Source organism: Adiantum capillus-veneris, chromosome 28 (assembly GCF_014529385.1).
Source record: "Adiantum capillus-veneris isolate H3 chromosome 28, ASM1452938v2, whole genome shotgun sequence".
In the NCBI taxonomy this organism is placed as follows: domain Eukaryota; kingdom Viridiplantae; phylum Streptophyta; class Polypodiopsida; order Polypodiales; family Pteridaceae; genus Adiantum; species Adiantum capillus-veneris.
The window spans coordinates 36730154-36751075 of record NC_140958.1 but is presented as its reverse complement, the minus strand read 5'-3'; the positions used below and the strand labels follow the sequence as shown (position 1 = coordinate 36751075).

Genomic DNA, 20922 nt, shown 5'->3' with positions numbered 1-20922 from the left:
CATCTTCAAGTTGCCGAGTCATAAAGCCTTTCACTGGGGGAATATTCACCTCAGCAAGAGGTACAAACACACGTAGCCCTGAACTCTCGCCAACCACATTGTGGGAATTTCGTGTTTGTCCTTCGTAGAAGGAACCCTCTTCCATAATGCCTTTTCCTTTGTTGGCCATAGTGTAATCCCGCGTTCCTGTAATCTTGTCTTCACCAAAAACCAACCGAGGCTCGCTTCTTGAGGAAAACGCCCCTTTCGGTATTTCTTTATTATATTTCAAGAGGCCTTATATTTCAACCTGTGATCTCCTACAAGCTGCCCCGCATAATCGGGCTGAAAATGACCTGATCTGGCCCAGTTAGGCAAAGCATAGAAAAAACCTCAAAGGATCTTGATAGTGGTCACGAGAGTGCATGCGTTTGGTGTACAAGAACTTAGTTCACAAATATTGCTGACACAAACTCTCAAGAGGTGGAACGGATTGATCTAAGGGATGTGTTCCCTGCTTGGAACAGCGTTCCAATGTGACAACGTTCACAAGGCCATTTCTAAACCGTACCTGTGACCTCTCAAAATCTTCAAGGATAAAAGGCAAACAAAGGGTTGGCAAGTGGATAGACAAGGGTGCTGTAAGTGGTAGCTACAAAGGGAAAACTGAGGGCACATCCTCAGGCTGGACTGGAGACTCCTGTGAATCTGAGGCTCAGGTCTCAGAGGACACTGATGCCCTAACATCAGGGGGTCTATCAGAAGGCTGTCTTTGCTACCTGTATCTCAGAAGACACTAACATCAGGGGGTCTATCAGAAGGCTGCTCCTTGCTACCTGTATCTGGTCCCTACCTTCTGTGGCCTTCTATGGTAAACTAAGACACATTGTCTGACTGTCTGCCTCCAGTCTTTGACACTTAACTCAGAACCTCGCTCTACGACAATATCATGAACATCTGATCTGGACTTCAGAAGCTCTAAGGACCAGACTGTCTCCGTCTGTTCAGCACCACTATGGCGCATGACCACTAGGAACTTCTTCAAAGGCAACTAATACACACCACCCCAGTCATCTTAAGAGCGTTAAAACATAAATTTTTAGCAGAATGATGGATTATGAACATTCTAAAAATCCATATTACCAGGTCAGTAAATTATGAAATTCTTACAAGGTGTACAAAATTCTAGAGGCGACAATCTCAGACGAAGCCAACCTTTAGAGGCAGATTCCAGGCACAATGGTAATAACTGTTGTGCAACCGCCCTTGTTGATTTGCTTTTTGAAGGTCCATATAAAGCAAGTTCTTTTACTAAGGGATAGATTTTCTCAAACCGTTCTGTGGCCTACACCAAAAATGAAACATGAATGAGGCTTTGTTTCGTGAAACTACTCAAGAAACGTAAATTGTCATACCTTTGTCCGACTTGCATCAGATGGGAAAGCAGCATGGAGTAGCGCATCCAAGGATGCTGGTGGAACAAGCCTCTCACCTTTTCTTAATGCACCATTTTGAAGAATGGCCGTAGCTTTTTTTGTATTGCAGAATAATATGCTGCACAAGTACAACTCATAAGTTGACATGGCAGATATTTCAACCTCAAAAAAAGCCAAGAGACATTTAGGAAGTAAGCTGCTAAACAAAAAGAAAAACTAGAGATTCCTTACATGTTATGGTACTTTCATAACGTCAAAGCTAGAATTATAGCTTCTCAACTACGAAGTGGGTTTTAACTTGCGAACAATAAGGGCTGAACACTTGCTCAAAATACACAATCGCGACACAAACATATATACCCATAAAAGAAACACAAAATTAATTTAAAAAAGAGTTGGGCAAGGTCAATAAGAGCGACTTGATTGAATAAAGACCACCTGCTTCAATTTCAAGTCATTGACATCCATGACGAGAAACTCTAAAAAGAAGTAAATGTGAGAGCCTTATTTGAATAAAATTCATTATTTCTCCCAAGACTCGACTTTGAAAGCATTCACTTTGAGGACAAAAGAATTGCAAAGACTTCTTCTTAAACCTAAAACTCTGACAACAGTAGTGATTAAAACACATGTCACAGTCTTCAAAACTTCGACACCAAACAGTCTTAAAAGCATTGATTCTCTACACAAGTGGAAAATTATCCCCCTTGTGTGGGTTGATGTCCTACGCTCGCGTTTATGGAATCTGGATGTGGGGGGATCCTCTCTTGTCACCGTACACTGGGACCCTGGGAGTCCTACAAATACTTCAACAGTCGCCGTTTCTTTCTTTTTTTTAAAAGCCGGTATTGGCCATACCCTTCGAAAAGCCCCATCAGAGTAGACGATTTAAACATTGGCTTGACTAGTGGCTCTCACATGCTTTCATTTCACAGTCCTAGTTCAGCATTTGGGATCAAAAGCTTCAAATCAATCACATCAAATCTCCCACTTCATGTAGATGCTTACACATGCTGAATTGCCAGCGTAAACTTAAGTCAGTTGTGCAGGACACGATCTCCCATGTATGGGCTAAACTGTAGACGTACAAAAGTCTTTACAACCGTTGCTGGGCTCTTCTGATTTGCTGCATGGTTTGTGAACTCCTGTCATATTACAAGAAACAGTCCTAGGGATGCTCTTGCAATGGAAGCCTAACTGGCGTTTAAGAGCCCTCTATCATTGGCTAAGAAAGCTCCTCTCTAAGATTGACAAAAGCAAAGTCACATGCAGCTAAACACTGGTTTAATTGCTCCCAGAGATCTTTAATCTCCGAAAAAAATACATCCATATCATTCTGCTTTTGCATAATCTTTGATTCTAACCTTTTACGCAGCAAGAAATTCGATGTCTATCTATTCGTTCAGCGAATGTGTGGAGTAATCGAACAATTAACGAAGAGCGCAGCATGAGCCAAGAGATCTCTACCATTACCACATGCTTGCTCAGCAATGGGCAAAACACCTACTAGAATGTGGCCCGCAATAGAAAGTTGTCCACAACAGATAGCATGCTCGAAAAATCATTGTTATTGGCCATGCATCCGTGGCCACGATCGCACAGATGCACACAAAAATCTTGAAGGAGAAGAAACTCAAGAGCACCAAACACAAGAAGTAGAATTACTTAGTGTGCAAGTGTAAAGGTAAGTGATCCCTAGGACTATGGAGGTATATACAAGCTGGGGAAATGTCAGCAGGAAGATGGACGAATATGGCTGAAAACAGTGGCAATGGGTCCAATGGTGGACAGCAGCAATCTCCGACCGTGGAACCTCCAAGAGGTACCCCATCGTGGAGATCTAGATCTACAAAGCCGCCGCAAGAAAAGCGACTAGGGCAGGAGACGGTGTTAGCGTGCAAACGGCAAAGAAAACGAGTGCCTCTATAGACTTGCACGAATCACACCGTCGGAAGGAAGAACTATTACACCGCCGAAAACACCTGTGATAACCACCTGTAGAGATTTATGAAAAACCCTTCCAAGCATGAAACACACTCGAAATTAAGAGAAACTAAGGACATCATGACAAAGCTCATCTCATGGAGATGTCCGTAGAGTATCCATAGGCAAAAAACAGATGAAAGATGAAAGAGTTATCGCCGCTCAAAATCAGAGGTGTACACTTTCTTGCTCAAAAATGAGCTCTCTGGTGCTGCAGCTATTAAAATGGGGGGCTCTCTTATCGTTTATCCCAAAATTTCTCTCTTCTCAACCGACAAGGCTCTCTTGGTAGACATCTTTTAATTGGCTCATTTTTTGCCTTTTTTGGGTGAAAAATGAAGTGTCGGTGACCCTTTGACCAAGAGAATGGGGTGGAGCAGGTGTCGAGTGGACCAAAAGTGGACCAAGCACCTGGCCAAGCAATGCGGACAGCTGGAAAAGGCGGCCTCTCTCCCCAAGGAGCCCATCAAGCCAAGCTTTGCACCAAGTGATACACCTAAAGGACACTCCCCCTTTAGGCTATATACCCCCCACTCTCCCCTTTTCCCTTCTCAAGTGGGATAATTTCGTTGCCACATGGCAATCTCCTCCTCAATCCTCCCAAACCCCTTGTGCCCAACAATTTTCCAGATTCTCCCCAAAGCAGAAGAACTTCTCGGACATTTTCCTCCAAGCATAACTTGCTGCTCCGGTCACCGAATGACACAATGTAACACGGCTCGAAGCAGTGGGATAATTTCGTTGCCACATGGCAATCTCCTCCTCAATCCTCCCAAACCCCTTGTGCCCAACAATTTTCTAGATTCTCCCCAAAGCAGAAGAACTTCTCGGACATTTTCCTCCAAGCATAACTTGCTGCTCCGGTCACCGAATGACACACTGTGACACGGCTCGAAGCCCATCATCTCGGCTAATTCTAGAAATCTTAAATCTCAACATTTCCAATTCCAATCATCAAGTTGACCCAATTGCCTTTGTCGCATAAACCTACAATCACTTGCTAAGTTGAGACCGCCCACTTCGAATGCTCCTAACTCATGATGTACAAGCCCGATTCACGAGCTATAAAGCACGGCTGAATATACTTATTGAAAACCATGTTTTGGAGACTCGAACAACCCGAGACATCAACACCCAAGCTTGGCAAAGTCACACCTTTGTACATGAATTTTTACATGGTCGCTTCCAAGACTTGCAGGGCTATGTACTGATAGCCGTTTTTCGGCTCTTTGTAATTGCCACAATGAGTTACCTCACCCTACCAAAATCACACAAACACTGTGGCTATCCCTACCATTTCACTGTACATAGGCGTGCGTGAGTCACGGGACTTTTCCCATATCTTCTTCAAAAACCCTCAATTAGCTAGTCATTGGGCTAGTTGAGCCAAAAAAATAAAAATAAATAAAAAAAATAAAAAATATAAGTATATTATGGCCCATGCATATGTAAATATTTCTTTGTATATAGGGCCTAAATAAAAGATTTTTTCATAATTATTTTGGTATTTATTTAAATATTTCTACCTAAGTGTGTGTTATTTATGCTCTGTACATTGCCTCACCATTACCACAATTTTTTCTTACCATTTTTCATACTCTTTATTCCATATAGAAATATTTTCATGTAAGCTTCTCTTATATTTGGTGTAACTCCACCCCAACAAAAATCCAAAAAAAACTAGTTTTATTTATGTGTATATTTTTTCACTATTTTGATTTTTCCCTTCCTACATCTATTTTGTTTTTTTTCAAAAAAATTAGAACACCAAAAATATTTATCTTTTTATGGTAGCCTCATAATGAGAGAGATTTCTTTTGACCCCTTTATATTTTTTCCACTTATATTATTTATATTTGACATGTACATATTTTTTAGACCCCTCAATATTTGATTTTCTTAGTTGTACTATTCACTTATATCCTAATCTCAACAATATCTTCAATTATAGACCTACCAAATAAGGTCAAGGGTAAGTGGCATGCATACATGCACTATGGAGGGCTCACTCTTGGAGGTATTCAAAAGAATCATCCAAAGAAGGACCCCACAAAGACCTTGTGCAGTGGAAAAAAACGGTCGGTTTTGCTGAATTTTTAAAGTTCACTTGCTCTCCGAATTTGAAAAGGTGATACAAACAAAAGTTGTAGCTCGTGGGCTGAACTTTTGCCTCAAATTTTTTCATATTTTTTTGAGCTACGAGCTGTGAGCTATGATTTTTTTAGTGGACCTCAGTTTTCCCATGCTATGCAGCCACACTCTCTCTTCCACTTTATCATTTTCCTCTTTCACACACACTTCTCCACTCATCATCCCCACCTCTCTCACCCCTCCTCTCTGCACCCTACTCACCTTCTCTTCAACCTTGAAGAATAAGAGAAACCATGGTAAACTCACACCTCCCACACCCAATTCCATTCCAAAATTGACCACCTAGTCTCATTTTTCCTCCTCCAAATTACCCATATCTATCAAAAAAACCACAAAATTCAGCCTCTTCTCTTAAAAGACAGCATCATGGTGGTTGATTACTCAGCTTCAATTACCTTGTCTCTCAAGGAAGGTCAAGAATGGAGAAAAAATGTACCGTCAAAGCTAGTGGACCGTCAACAAGCATCAAAATCGGCTCTACTCAAGACACTTGGAGCATCAACCTTGTAAGAAATCCACCTTTTCTTACCTCTTAAGAGTTTTCTTCCTTATGTGTATCCTACATAGATACTCCCATTGTAAATATCCAATTCCATTTGTAAATTAATACTAACTCTACTAACACTAACCCACTATGAAAAGTCCTATCACCTCCATTTCTCTCCTCTCTCTTTCCCCACCAACTTCTTGATAATTCCAAGCAAAAGAAATTAGATAAATTGCTGAAAATCTAACCCAACCATGGTTAGAGGAGTAACCCTAGCCTTCAAAATTGCTATAAAAGGAGGGTGTAGCTAGCACAAAAGGGGGGAGCCATAAGCAAGAGCACTATGCTATAGCTTGAGAAGCCAAGCTCAACCTCTCTAGAAGGAGCTCTTGAGTGGAAGCTCATTGTCTTATGCATGTGCATGTGTTGTAATAGGGGATTAGCAAGGGAACTCTATGCCATTGTAAGAGAGAGAGTGATCATTCAATTGAGAGTAGGAAATCTATCATTTCTCCTACTAGTGTAAGCCCAACATTTGCTGAATCAAGGAGGGTGGATTTGGACTAAGCTTGGATATTTTGTCTCCCTTCCAACGTGAAGTAATGGACAACAATGATGCGTAAGTGTCTTGGTGTTTTTTGTTAAGTTCTTGATAGCTTGTTCTCTGGTGTTGTTATCAACCTAGCCATAAATCCCACATACTGTAAGAGGGCGACAGGGTGGAGAGGACTCCCCTGGCTTTAAGACAGTGATTAAGGTGGCTTTTCTTGTGATGTGTTGTGGTGAAATTTACGCAAGCTATGTTGAACAGATACTAATTTCACTTTGATTTGTCATGACAGATTTGTAAGAAGATATTAATGCAACAAGCACCCCCTCCCCCTTTCTCTCTCTTTCTTAAATATATAGTTGTGTTTGCTTGATCATTGCCGATACGTTCCAAAGCAGCCCGAGCACTATCTCTCTCTCTCTCTCTCTCTCTCTCTCTCTCTCTCTCTCTCTCTCTCTCTCTCTCTCTCTCTCTCTCTCTCTCATTTTAGGGTGTGAGTATTCCATTGGTGTTAGGGTTAGTGTAAATTCCTTGCTTGTTTGTGGGTTGCTATAATGATTCTCCTCTTTTGCGTCCTAGTTCGCTCTTAAACTAGGTGGTGCCCCTTGTGTAGTTGGGATTTGGCTGTGGGTTTGTTGTTTTGGTTTGTGTTGTGTTGTGCCCCAGCCCCATTGAGCAGCACGGGAGCCTTGAAGGGTGTCTAGAGGCCACTCTTCTTGTTGCCCGCCCCGGACCGCCTCAAATTGGTGCCCCCACTGAGGACAGGCTTGTGTATGTTTTGTGAAGGCTCAACCTTTAGCATAATCAAGTAGCTTGCATGAATCACGAGAATTTGTATGATCCCTTCATTCCCATTGCAAGGCAAAAGGTACACATAATTGTTAGTACTAAGTTGCAATTTCAACGTGTCATTCGTAGAATTTTAGGTCCTTTAAGTTGGCCGAGATAAACGCTTCAGTAAATCCTTTTATTTTGCCTCTCATTAGGTACGACCTTAGTTTGGACGTCTATATTTTTGTTTTGTTTTAAGCATTAGGACATGCATAGGCCATGGATAATGGCCCGGGAATAGAGGTTTTTCCCTTTCATTTTACTCCACACATTAGAATAAACGTTGCAATTAGTAGAAAGATCCATTTTCAACAACGAATGGTATTCATGTTTGGTGCCCAAAGAGCAGGAGAAATTCTTGCATCACCAAACCCTGTCATTCTACCTCTCATCAACTACCACACTTCTTTTGATGTACATGTGTTCATTTTATTTTAAAATGAAGTGCAGCCCGACAAAATAGTGTGTATGTTTGTTTTTTCTTTGTCCAAGTTGTTACAAGAAACAAAAAAACGATCATTTGTTCTAACTGGGAATGTGTGTGCAGTGAAAGTTCAATCCTTAGAGATCTAGCTCTATTACCAATTGAGTTGCAGGAGCAAGTAGTAAGGCGTCTCCCTCATAACAAGAGGGTGGTGAAGTTAAGACGGAAGGTCCTACGCGTGGATTCCATTTTCCTCTTGTTGTTGGGCACTAAGGAAGACCGCGCATTCATCCAACTAGTGTGTGCCCTAAGATTGGTAAATAGAGTGAAATTTGGCGTTTGGCGAGTGCATTTCACCATTGAGGAAGACTCTTCAGGAAACTTGCGGCCAGAGTTCACGCTTCATAGACTCACATTTGGTGAATTTTTCCCTCATTTGCGTCTTATTAATAGTCTTCCTTTCGCTTTCAACAAAGGAGATAGGGAGCTATTTAGAGCTTGTCTTAATAAAGAGAGCATAGAGAAGATTGCAAATTTGTATAAATTCTCATCCTTCTCTACTTTCTATGACACTTTGTTCATAGAGACATTGTAAATCTCTTTATGCTTTTGAATGATTTAACCATAATCCTAAGGAGTTTTTGTCCAGGAATTTTGTAGCACAAGTGGAGTCTTTAAATCTTGCAAACTTGATTGGACTTGATGAGGATGTTCTTTATGAAATTGTGAGAAGGTTGCCTCACTCCGACTGTGTGGAACTCGAAGGAAAGGAGCTCCTAGTCAATTGCTACTTTCTCACGGCCTTCGACGAGCATGAAGATCTAGTTTTTATACAAACCGCTTGTGCGTTGGGAATTGTAGAGCAAGTGCAATTTATCACTTGGGACGTGGTTGCTCTTTTGGATCCAGAAAATGAAGTTCTAGAGATTTCTGTTTATCGCCTTAGCTTTGAAGAATTTCAACCCTTCTTAGAGCTCATCAATAGTCTACCTTTTTGTTTTGATCAAACAAATCGAGACCTTATTGAAGCTTGGATAGCTGAAGAAGAAAACCTAGAGTGGTATTTTCTCACTTCTTCATTTGCAGGCGAGTGGTTCTAGATCTCTATTGTATCCCTTATTGTAACTCGTGTTGTAATCTTTCATAATAATGGAGAGCCAACGCCAAATGTCTGGATATCCTCTTTTCTTTGGAGAGCCTGGAGAGGATGCAGAATTATTTTTAGCAAATTTCAAGATGTCTTGCCGTATCAAGAGGATAGTAACCGATCAAGAACGTGTAGAAATGTTTGAGGTGGTCCTTAGGAAAGATGCTAGTACTTGGTTTGACTCTTTGCCTGAGGAAGTTAAGGGGAATTACACAAAAGTTTTGAATCGTTTTAAGAGATACTTCTTTGATCCCCAAAACACTCAAAAACTATGGCAAGACATTGTTTCTCATAAGCAAAAAAACTTAGATGACTACTACTTGTACAAGCAAGAGTTTCTACGTCTTTGGGCTCTATGGATACGAAATGTTGCTAACCCTGGTTATGGTGCAGAATTTCTAAAGAAGGAGAGGTTCATAGCCGGACTCTTTCCTGACCTTAAGGTAAAAGTTGAGGCGGGTGCACTTGCTACCTTTGATGCAGCTGAAACTAGGGCTGCTGAGAAATATAGGAAACTCAAGTGCTTAAGGGGAGAGGTTCCAATAGAAGGTCTTAGACCCAAAGGTAAGTCACAAGCATCAACATCGAGGGAGCTTCCTGAGGTAACGACGGAAGTAATTGAGAAGTTAAACGAATCTTTAAGCAGCCTGTCAATTCACCTTGCACAAGCTGTAGGTCCAAAGGGACAAGCAAAGAAGTCTGAAGAGCGAGATCCACGACCTAGGAGAGTCTTGCAATGTTGGAATTGCGGAGAGTCTGGACATGGGATGTATAATTGTCCTTGGCCCCGTGGGGAGCCAGGGAGACCTAACTTGAATTACCCAGTGATGAATGCAGGTGAAGGAGCTGGTCAACAACCAAGGCTTCTACAAAGGCCAAATGGACCAAGACCACCTCCACAAGGGGTAGAAGGAGTTCCACCTTTGCCAGATCCAAATGTGCATGTGGTAGAGGTGACAAATTCAAATGAGGTTGACATGGAAGCCAATGGAATTAAGCGTGGCCGAGGAAAAGGTAAAGAGAAAGAAGGTGTCCCATCACAGAGTGACCATGGACAAGGCAAGAAGGCAAAGGAGACCAAGGAAGCTAAGAGGACTCGACGTCGTATCAATCTCCAAGACTTCCCTCTTGGACATGGTATGGCTCCATACAACCTGTTGGAAGACATGCGAGGTAAGGGTCCTGATATCTCATGGCCTCAGTTTCTTGCATTATGCCCACAAGTTAGGAGGGATTTAACAAAGGCAGTTAGCACTAGGAGAAAGGTAAAAGAGAGTTTTCCTGTTGTAAAAATTGCACATGCTGAAATGAACGAGGATATTACACCTGTGCTAGATTGTTACATAAAAGGAAGATTGGTTAGGAAAGGTCTAGTGGATGGGGGTGCACAAATTTGCATCATGACAGAAGGGCTCATGCAAAGACTAGGCATGCACATCCATGAGACACCTGAAATCAAAGTGAAAATGGCAAACAATAGCAAGGCTAGGTGCGTAGGCATTTGTAAAAATGTTTTTGTGGAGGCCTTTGGCATTAAGAAGGCAGTGGATTTTTATGTTATGTCGACCAAGGGAAGTGGTTATCCATTTATCCTAGGAAGACCATGGCTAATGAGAATGCGAGCTTTGCAGGATTGGGAGAGTGGAAAGCTAATTTGCAGGAATGACAATCACAAGAAGGTTGTCTTTGACATGAAGGAGCAACGCCAAGAGGAGCTCCATGAAGAATCATCTCAAAGTGAGACGGAAGAAGGTTGGACCGATAGCACTTCAGAAGAAGAAAGTAGCAGCAGCATTACTGAAAAGGAGTCTTCCATCGAAGTCATGGGGGTAAGGTTTAAGCCACGCAACCAAGAGACCTCTTGTCAAGGCTTGGAGGAGGTAGGTCCTCAAGAGAACGAAGGTGTTCAAGATGAAGGGATGCTGGAAGGTATGCTATCAACAACACTTACAAAGGATGAAAGAGAGGAGTTCAAATGTGTGCTAAGGAAGTTTCCTAGGCTTTTTGCTAAAGACTACACCGATGTGCGTGGAGTAGATACTGTTCAACACAAAATTGAGTTGAAGCCAGAGGCCACACCTAAGGCTCAGAAGCTACGAAGGCTAGGAGTCATCAAGGAGCAGGCTTTACTCAAGGAGGTAAGAAAGCTTCTAGCAGCAGGTTTCATTTATCCAGTGGAGAATTCAGAGTGGGTCTCTCCCGTTGTTGTCACTCCTAAGAAAAACGGAAAGTGGAGGGTGTGTGTGGATTACCGTCCACTCAATGAGGCAACAAAAAGAGATCACTTTCCCCTCCCATTTCAGGATGAGATACTAAATGAAGTAGCTGGTCATGAGACGTACACTGTGTGTGATGGCTACTCGGGTTACTTTCAAATAGGTATCGCATTGGAGGATCAATTGAAAACAACCTTTATCACTCCTTGGGGTTGTTATGCTTTTAGAGTCATGCCATTTGGTCTAACAAATGCTCCTGCAACATTCCAACGTTTCATGAACATGGTGTTTCAAGCATTCTTTGGAAAGTCAATTAGGGTGTTCATCGATGATTTCTGTATTTATAGCTCAAAATCATTGCATCTACAAAGGGTAGAAGAAGGTTTAAAGAAGCTCTACGATATGGGAGGTCAACTCAACCCCGACAAGTGCCACATAGGTGAGGATGAAGTGATCTTGCTCGGTCACAAAGTTTCCTATAAAGGCATTGAGGTGGATCCTTCAAAGGCAAAGGCTCTTATTGAGCTCCCATCACCGAAGAGTCTTAAGGAGGTCATCTCTTTCATTCAGAAGGTGAAGTATATGTCACACTTCATTCACTTAGCCTCGGAGTTGCTTCATCCTTTGCAAAAGTTGACACAACAAGTAGAATTTGCATGGTCTGATGAGCTTGAAGAGTATTTTTGTAACATTAAATTCATTTTGTCAGAGCTACCAACACTCATGCCTCCTTGTTGGGAGTACACATTCTTTGTTAGCTCTAGTGTTGGAAGGGAAACAATTGGTGCCGTGTTGCTACAACAAGATCCCCACAGTACAAGGATGCGACCCATCTACTTTGCTAGTAGGGTCATGAATGCTTTGGAGAGAGACTACACAGAAGCAGAACTCATGATGCTTTCTCTCATGTTTGCGGTGAGAAAGTTTAGATCCTACTTGCTCCCAAAACCTTTTGTAATCCTCACCGCAGAGAATTTGTTCCCTTGGGTGTCATCTCAAATGAATCTTAGTACTAGGATCTCAAAGTGGATTATGGAGTTGCAAGAGTTTCAATACTCTTTCAAGGTAGAAGATAGTGTGCGTGCACAATTGGTAGGGATTCTCACTTATAGGGTGCATGAAAAGGAGATTAAGGTGCCTGAAGTAAAGACCCTACCATTACCACCACCAAAAAGTATTCCTAATGCTTTTACCTTGTTCTTTGATGGAGCTTTTCGTCGAGCCACAGGAAAAGCAGGGGGAGGGCTAGTGTTGCTCAACCCAAGTGGAGAGGTGGTCATGAAAGAGAAGGTCAATCTACCAGGTTCAACTAGCAACAATGAAGCAGAATACGACACGCTACTTCATGGTTTGAAGATGTGCATTGGCCAAGGGATACAACGCCTCATGGTAAAGGGAGATGCACTTCTCATTGTTAAACAGATTTTAGGCATTTGGGCATGCAAGAATGAAAGCTTACGGACAAAAGTTCATGCCATTCGTAGATTGTTTAATCAATTTGAAGAAGTGCAACTATATCATATTCCTAGGAAACAGAATGAAGATGCCGATTTACTTGCACAGCAAGTAGTTACATGTGTTGAGAAAGAAGTGCAGGTCATCATGGTGGCAGCAACTATCAAGCAACCGAGATACCAGGGATTGGAGTCATTGACTCCCATTATTAGCTACATTTTGGAGGGCGAGTTTCCACAAGACTTCACGAAGGCTCAAAAGAGGAGACTCATGAAGACGGCAAGCGCATATCTCTTCCTAGAAGGCTCCCTCTATCAAAGAGGGAGGGATCAAGTATGCAGAAGAGTACCAACTATTGAGGAAATTCCAGCCATTCTAAAAGGTTTGCATGAAGAAGCATGTGGTGGTCATTTTGCCCAAGAATTAACTATGAAGAAGATTTTGCTTGCGGGGTATGTTTGGCCAAGTCTGCATGTGGATATCCAACATTGGTGTAAAAGTTGTCACAATTGTCAGGTAAATGGGAATAGAAGATTGGTTTATGGTCCAAGGCAAATCGTTCTTGCAAATGGACCCTTTGAAAAGTGGGGCATTGATGCTATGGGTCCTCTGCCTAGGACAAAAAATGGTAAACTCTACATTCTAGTGGCTGTAGACTATATGACTAGGTGGGTGGAAGCACAAAGTGTGGCAAAGGTAAATGAGAGGACAGTGAGCAAATTCGTCTACACTCACATTTGTTGTAGATTTGGCACACCTTTGGAGATTGTTTCTGATAATGGTCCAGGGTTTAGAAAGGGATTGCTCACAGAAGTCTGTGAAGAACTTCACATTCTACATCGTCACAGTACACCCTACTATCCCCAATCAAATGGTTTGGTAGAAAAAGCTAATGGTGTCATTGCAGGCATCATTAGAAAGATGGTGAAAAACAAGACAAAGTTGTGGGATGACTTCTTGGATGGTGCCTTGTGGGCGTATCGAACCACATATAGGGAAGCCACGGAGTTCACACCATTTCACTTGGTCTATGGTCAAGAGGCTTTACAGCCAATTGAACTAAACATTCCAACAATGCGACTTCATGACAAAGCAGCACAAGATGATCAAGAAGCATGGATGGATCGACTTCTTACCTTAGCTGAGCTTGAGTGGAAAAGAGAAGCAGCATACGAGTGCTACAAGAGGAAAGCTACGCAGGCGAAGGAGAAGCTTGACAAGAAACTAAAGGACAAAGGCATCAATGAAGGAGATCTGGTGCTAAGGTATGACAATCGACTTGACAATCGTTTTGATGCCAAGTTTGAAACAAGATGGCAAGGGCCATACATAGTCAAGAAGGATTTCAATTCAAGTTACTATCAGCTTATGGACTTGAATGGTAAAGAGCACTCCAGGAAAGTAAACGGGTATCGCTTGAAGCCCTATTTGAGTCGCCTTCTACCAAAGGATCTACCAAAGATCTGTCCAAAGGCCGCTGTCTTATGTAAGTATTGTTACATGAAGCATGAGTGTAACTCCAGCCAAAATTCTGAGGGACCAAACAATGAAGATCTCGTCAAGGACTCTGAAGCACTCTCTTTGGAAAAGATGCTCTATGATGGTACATGAATATACCATCATCCAGGGGGAGCGCTAATGATAGCCGTTTTTCGGCTCTTTGTAATTGCCACAATGAGTTACCTCACCCTACCAAAATCACACAAACACTGTGGCTATCCCTACCATTTCACTGTATTTAGGCGTGCGTGAGTCACGGGACTTTTCCCATATCTTCTTCAAAAACCCTCAATTAGCTAGTCATTGGGCTAGTTGAGCCAAAAAAATAAAAATAAATAAAAAAAATAAAAAATATAAGTATATTATGGCCCATGCATATGTAAATATTTCTTTGTATATAGGGCCTAAATAAAAAAAAATTTCATAATTATTTTGGTATTTATTTAAATATTTCTACCTAAGTGTGTGTTATTTATGCTCTGTACATTGCCTCACCATTACCACAATTTTTTCTTACCATTTTTCATACTCTTTATTCCATATAGAAATATTTTCATGTAAGCTTCTCTTATATTTGGTGTAACTCCACCCCAACAAAAATCCAAAAAAAACTAGTTTTATTTATGTGTATATTTTTTCACTATTTTGATTTTTCCCTTCCTACATCTATTTTGTTTTTTTTCAAAAAAATTAGAACACCAAAAATATTTATCTTTTTATGGTAGCCTCATAATGAGAGAGATTTCTTTTGACCCCTTTATATTTTTTCCACTTATATTATTTATATTTGACATGTACATATTTTTTAGACCCCTCAATATTTGATTTTCTTAGTTGTACTATTCACTTATATCCTAATCTCAACAATATCTTCAATTATAGACCTACCAAATAAGGTCAAGGGTAGGTGGCATGCATACATGCACTATGGAGGGCTCACTCTTGGAGGTATTCAAAAGAATCATCCAAAGAAGGACCCCACAAAGACCTTGTGCAGTGGAAAAAAACGGTCGGTTTTGCTGAATTTTTAAAGTTCACTTGCTCTCCGAATTTGAAAAGGTGATACAAACAAAAGTTGTAGCTCGTGGGCTGAACTTTTGCCTCAAATTTTTTCATATTTTTTTGAGCTACGAGCTGTGAGCTATGATTTTTTTAGTGGACCTCAGTTTTCCCATGCTATGCAGCCACACTCTCTCTTCCACTTTATCATTTTCCTCTTTCACACACACTTCTCCACTCATCATCCCCACCTCTCTCACCCCTCCTCTCTGCACCCTACTCACCTTCTCTTCAACCTTGAAGAATAAGAGAAACCATGGTAAACTCACACCTCCCACACCCAATTCCATTCCAAAATTGACCACCTAGTCTCATTTTTCCTCCTCCAAATTACCCATATCTATCAAAAAAACCACAAAATTCAGCCTCTTCTCTTAAAAGACAGCATCATGGTGGTTGATTACTCAGCTTCAATTACCTTGTCTCTCAAGGAAGGTCAAGAATGGAGAAAAAATGTACCGTCAAAGCTAGTGGACCGTCAACAAGCATCAAAATCGGCTCTACTCAAGACACTTGGAGCATCAACCTTGTAAGAAATCCACCTTTTCTTACCTCTTAAGAGTTTTCTTCCTTATGTGTATCCTACATGGATACTCCCATTGTAAATATCCAATTCCATTTGTAAATTAATACTAACTCTACTAACACTAACCCACTATGAAAAGTCCTATCACCTCCATTTCTCTCCTCTCTCTTTCCCCACCAACTTCTTGATAATTCCAAGCAAAAGAAATTAGATAAATTGCTGAAAATCTAACCCAACCATGGTTAGAGGAGTAACCCTAGCCTTCAAAATTGCTATAAAAGGAGGGTGTAGCTAGCACAAAAGGGGGGAGCCATAAGCAAGAGCACTATGCTATAGCTTGAGAAGCCAAGCTCAACCTCTCTAGAAGGAGCTCTTGAGTGGAAGCTCATTGTCTTATGCATGTGCATGTGTTGTAATAGGGGATTAGCAAGGGAACTCTATGCCATTGTAAGAGAGAGAGTGATCATTCAATTGAGAGTAGGAAATCTATCATTTCTCCTACTAGTGTAAGCCCAACATTTGCTGAATCAAGGAGGGTGGATTTGGACTAAGCTTGGATATTTTGTCTCCCTTCCAACGTGAAGTAATGGACAACAATGATGCGTAAGTGTCTTGGTGTTTTTTGTTAAGTTCTTGATAGCTTGTTCTCTGGTGTTGTTATCAACCTAGCCATAAATCCCACATACTGTAAGAGGGCGACAGGGTGGAGAGGACTCCCCTGGCTTTAAGACAGTGATTGGGGTGGCTTTTCTTGTGATGTGTTGTGGTGAAATTTACGCAAGCTATGTTGAACAGATACTAATTTCACTTTGATTTGTCATGACAGATTTGTAAGAAGGTATTAATGCAACAAGCACCCCCTCCCCCTTTCTCTCTCTTTCTTAAATATATAGTTGTGTTTGCTTGATCATTGCCGATACGTTCCAAAGCAGCCCGAGCACTATCTCTCTCTCTCTCTCTCTCTCTCTCTCTCTCTCTCTCATTTTAGGGTGTGAGTATTCCATTGGTGTTAGGGTTAGTGTAAATTCCTTGCTTGTTTGTGGGTTGCTATAATGATTCTCCTCTTTTGCGTCCTAGTTCGCTCTTAAACTAGGTGGTGCCCCTTGTGTAGTTGGGATTTGGCTGTGGGTTTGTTGTTTTGGTTTGTGTTGTGTTGTGCCCCAACCCCATTGAGCAGCACGGGAGCCTTGAAGGGTGTCTAGAGGCCACTCTTCTTGTTGCCCGCCCCGGACCGCCTCAGTACGTACACACACACACACACACACACACACACACGAGGCTAGTGGGCAAGCTTTTCGGCATGACCTAGTGACTTTATGCTCATCCAAAAAAGGCCTGACATAGCTTGCCAACCCCTCCTAGCCTGTTTGATCATTCATGACAAGCAGAGGTTTCTAGGGTGAACAACTGTTGTAGCTCATTCCCAGAAACCTCATTTACATTCTCAGATGTCTTCACATTGTTTTCTTCCATTGATAGCATCTCATCTGTCACAATTGTCATCAAACGTGCCAGATATTTCTTCAATCTGTAACCATTAACACGATATTTATGTTGTGTACCACTTAAATCTGCCAACTGATATGTGCCATTATCAAACTTGTTCACAAAAGTAAAAGGACCTTCCCACTCGATTTGAAACTTTTTCTGAAAGGTATTGTCCAACTTACTATTGTATCGCAACACAAGATCGCCCTTTTCAATTCTCTTATCCTGCACGCATTCATTAGCTGAGCCTTCTTTGACACTTCTTCATAGTAGCTCAAAGCTAAAACTCTGTCCAATTGCAAACATTGTAAATCCAACAACCTTTTCTGCCAAGTATTTCTTTGCTCTTCATTTCCCAATGACAACAATTTGAGTGCAGGAATCTCCACTTCAATTGGCAATAAAGCTTCCTTGCCATAAACCAAGTAATAATGAGAAAATCCTATGCTCGTTTTGATAGCAGTTCTATAGGTCCATAATGCACAAGGCAACTCTAAGTCTTCCCATGTGTCTGGATCATCTTTGTCAAGATTTTCACCAACTCTCCATTGAACCTCTCATTGAGACCATTGCATTGTGGATAATAAGGAGAACTATACATGTGCTATATATTGAGCGTTTCGCATAGGAAATCAAACAGCTCTCCTCTAAATCCCGGTCCTCTATCAGAAAGTAGTTCTAGTGGCACACCAAATTTGCAGCATATATGCTCATATACAAACTTTCCTATTTCCTTACTGGTAATCTGTTTAACAGCTTTAGCTTCTGTCCATCGTGACAAATAATCCATTGCTGTCAAACTGTAAGCATTCCTTTTGCTAGTCATAGGTAAGGGGCCAACAGCATCAAGACCCCATTTTTCAAATACATCAAAAGCTAGAATTGTCTTCCGAAATTCAGGCTTCAAAATTCTCTTTCCCATCTTTTGGCAAGGCAAACAAGACTTGCACCAATTATTAACATCCCGTTGAATGCTTTGCACACATAGCCTTTTTGCAAAATTTTATGCAACATGATCTTCATGGCAAAATGGCCTCCACAAGATCCCTCATGATTTTCTTCCAAAATCTTGTAGATTTCCTCTTTCCACAGTACATGACGCAAAACCAAATCACTTCCTTTCGTGTAAAGGACATCATCAAGCATTTTGTACTTTCTAGCTTTTCTTATAAAAGCATACTTTTTGGAGAATGGTAGACCTTCCGGTAAAACACTTGTCAACAGGAACTCCATCTCCTTTGATAACACTTCCCTTCCATGATATAAAGGGGCATTTGCCTTCAACACAAACACACAAGTGATCATTTCTTGGGTAGCATCATGAGCTTCTTCATTTTGAGACCTCTCAATATGCTGCAAACTCCTTGTTTCAAACTTTTTAAGCAACGATTTCACCTTGATTCTTCAGTTTAGGATTCTTATCTTCTATACTCCCAATACTTGCTTCACGACCAACAAGACATCTCCTTTGATCTGTAAGCGTCTAATTCCCAACTGTACACAGATGTGTAGACCACCTTCAAGAGAGACCATGATTTATTGGAATGCAATTAGCAACCGCATCTAGTGTTGCCAAATTGGCTTTATCTGACAGAAAAATAATTCTAAATGAATTATTGGATTTATAAGTGAGAGGGTTTTCTCGCTTGGAACACCAAGGAAAAATAATTCTAAATGAATTATTGGAATTTTAAGTGAGGGTTTTTCTCACTGGAGACATCCGAGTATAGAATATTCCTAGTGAGTCATTCAGAGTAATGACGGGAGCACTGTGAAAGGGAATATCTGTAAGGCCACCAGGAACGGGTACTTCTGATGCGTCACATCGGATGGGTGACAGGGAGCATCGGAAAGAATTATCCGACCATCCGGGAACGGACATCTCTGATGCGTCATAGGATGGGTGACATAGAGCATCATGAAGAAGATTGTACCGTAAGTACGATAGGAAAGGACTAGGTGATAGGTATTCCTGATGCGTCACAAGGTGGGTGACGGGTGCATCGGAAAGGGAATATCCATAGTCGGGAGGAAATTCCGAACTGTGTTAGAATTGTGCACAAGGAAAAAGCGAGCACTTGAATGAAGATGGGTTCAGAGGAAACTTTGAGGAAAAACAGATGCTTTCTGAGAAAGCGGGATTGCTTTTCGGGAAAGCAAATGCTTTCTCGCGAGGAAGTCTATGTCTGCATTGTAACTGTGTGTGTGATTGCATCCAGGGACGCCTGGGAAGTGCTGTGAAAGCATTGTTTTTAACTTATAAGGTTTTATTGAGTTTTTGGGCAAGTTCAGACTATTTTTAAAATACGTCGGCCGCCCACTTAAGAAGTGGGCAGCCATCTGATAAATAAGGCAACAGATCAGCCAGCGTTTTCTCTCTCTCTTTTTCAGGCAGAACAAGAAAAAAAAAATTGATTTATAAAATTTTTTTATTTTTTTATTTTTTTTTTTAAAAAAACGACCGCGATCTCTACGCGAGCAGCTATTCGTGCCCGTGGCTAGGAGCTATAAAAGCATCGCATGCCCTCACTCAGAGGGGAGGACCAATCTTTGCAAAGAGGAGATGTTGTTGCAGATTTCAACCGTAAAGAAGACGTTGCCGGTGATGCCCATGGCTGCCCCAAGTGTACCATATGTCGCCAAGACCCAGTGCGCGAGTTCCCTCGCGAAGAAGTGCCTACGAAGCGTGTTTCCATCGCGACAAGTTGCTGTTTTTCTCTGTTTTCAGCCCATAAACGTCGTAGACGGGGCTAATTTACGAGAAGGAACCCGAGAACCACCTCTTTTGTGTGTAGGATTGGAAGAGAGGATTTTCTATGGAGAGATCTCTTCCGGGGAATTGCTTTTCGAGAACGGAGTTACGTTTTGAGCGTCGAGACTTTGAAGGTAACGATTTTCATGTTATGAACTCTAAGTATTTGTTTGCAGGTGTACTTCCTCTTGGTGAGGGAGTAGGAGCAGAGGAAGGTATGAGCCTCTGCAGGAGAAAAGCGCTCTGAGGAACTAGAGCCAGATCAGCCCAAGGGTTTCGTACCCGAGTTTGGGAAGTAGATCCACGGATCGGAGAGAGGTAGTCTCTCAAGTTGTGATCCGGAAGTTGGGATTCCCAAGTAAGGACTTCGTGTCCAGGAAAGCAGAGTTGTTCTGCGGGAAGAGGACTCTGGAAAGAGAGTTGCAGGGATGCCATGCCTTGAGTCTGGAAGGTGAGATCCAGAGGCGAGAACCTTGATTCTCGAGGAATTGGAATAAGGAACGGAAGTTCCTTGGAATAGGGTTTTGCCCTAGGAATCAGAAGCTGAGGCTTCCGGGAAGCATCAAGTCTTATTCTAGAACGAACGTGGTAATACGTTCGGTTCAAGTGCTTGTATAGACTTCTCCTCAGTAATAAAGATACTATTACGGGGGGGGGAGCAGCCCATCTTCTGGTCCCCAGTACTGTGTCGATCTTCTCTCTCTATTTATTTCTCTCTATATCCTCTGGCTTCAGTAATAAGTGATAAATCCTATTTATCCAAATGTATTTTATATTGTTATGCGCTCCCGTTTGTGACATCTAGATCCACTCATGACCTCATAGATGCCCGATTGACTAATCCCTATTGCAACCATGTCTACCGAGATCATTCAGACCAAAATGCTGCAGTCATTTCGTCTATCGGTTCTTGCACATAAAAACAAGTTAAGAACAAA

General features: G+C 41.6%; 1 protein-coding gene across 1 annotated transcript in view; it reads right to left on the bottom strand.

The window, feature by feature from the left end:
- The window catches only part of LOC147420288 (uncharacterized), a 52167-nt gene that overhangs the window by 7760 nt on the left and 23485 nt on the right, over positions 1-20922 (bottom strand). The window contains exons 6-7 of the mRNA XM_086503975.1: positions 1395-1533; positions 1195-1324 (exon numbers count right to left, since the gene is read on the bottom strand). Of these exons, the coding sequence (XP_086360101.1) occupies positions 1195-1324; positions 1395-1533 (269 nt within the window). The remainder of the gene's footprint in view (positions 1-1194; positions 1325-1394; positions 1534-20922) is intronic.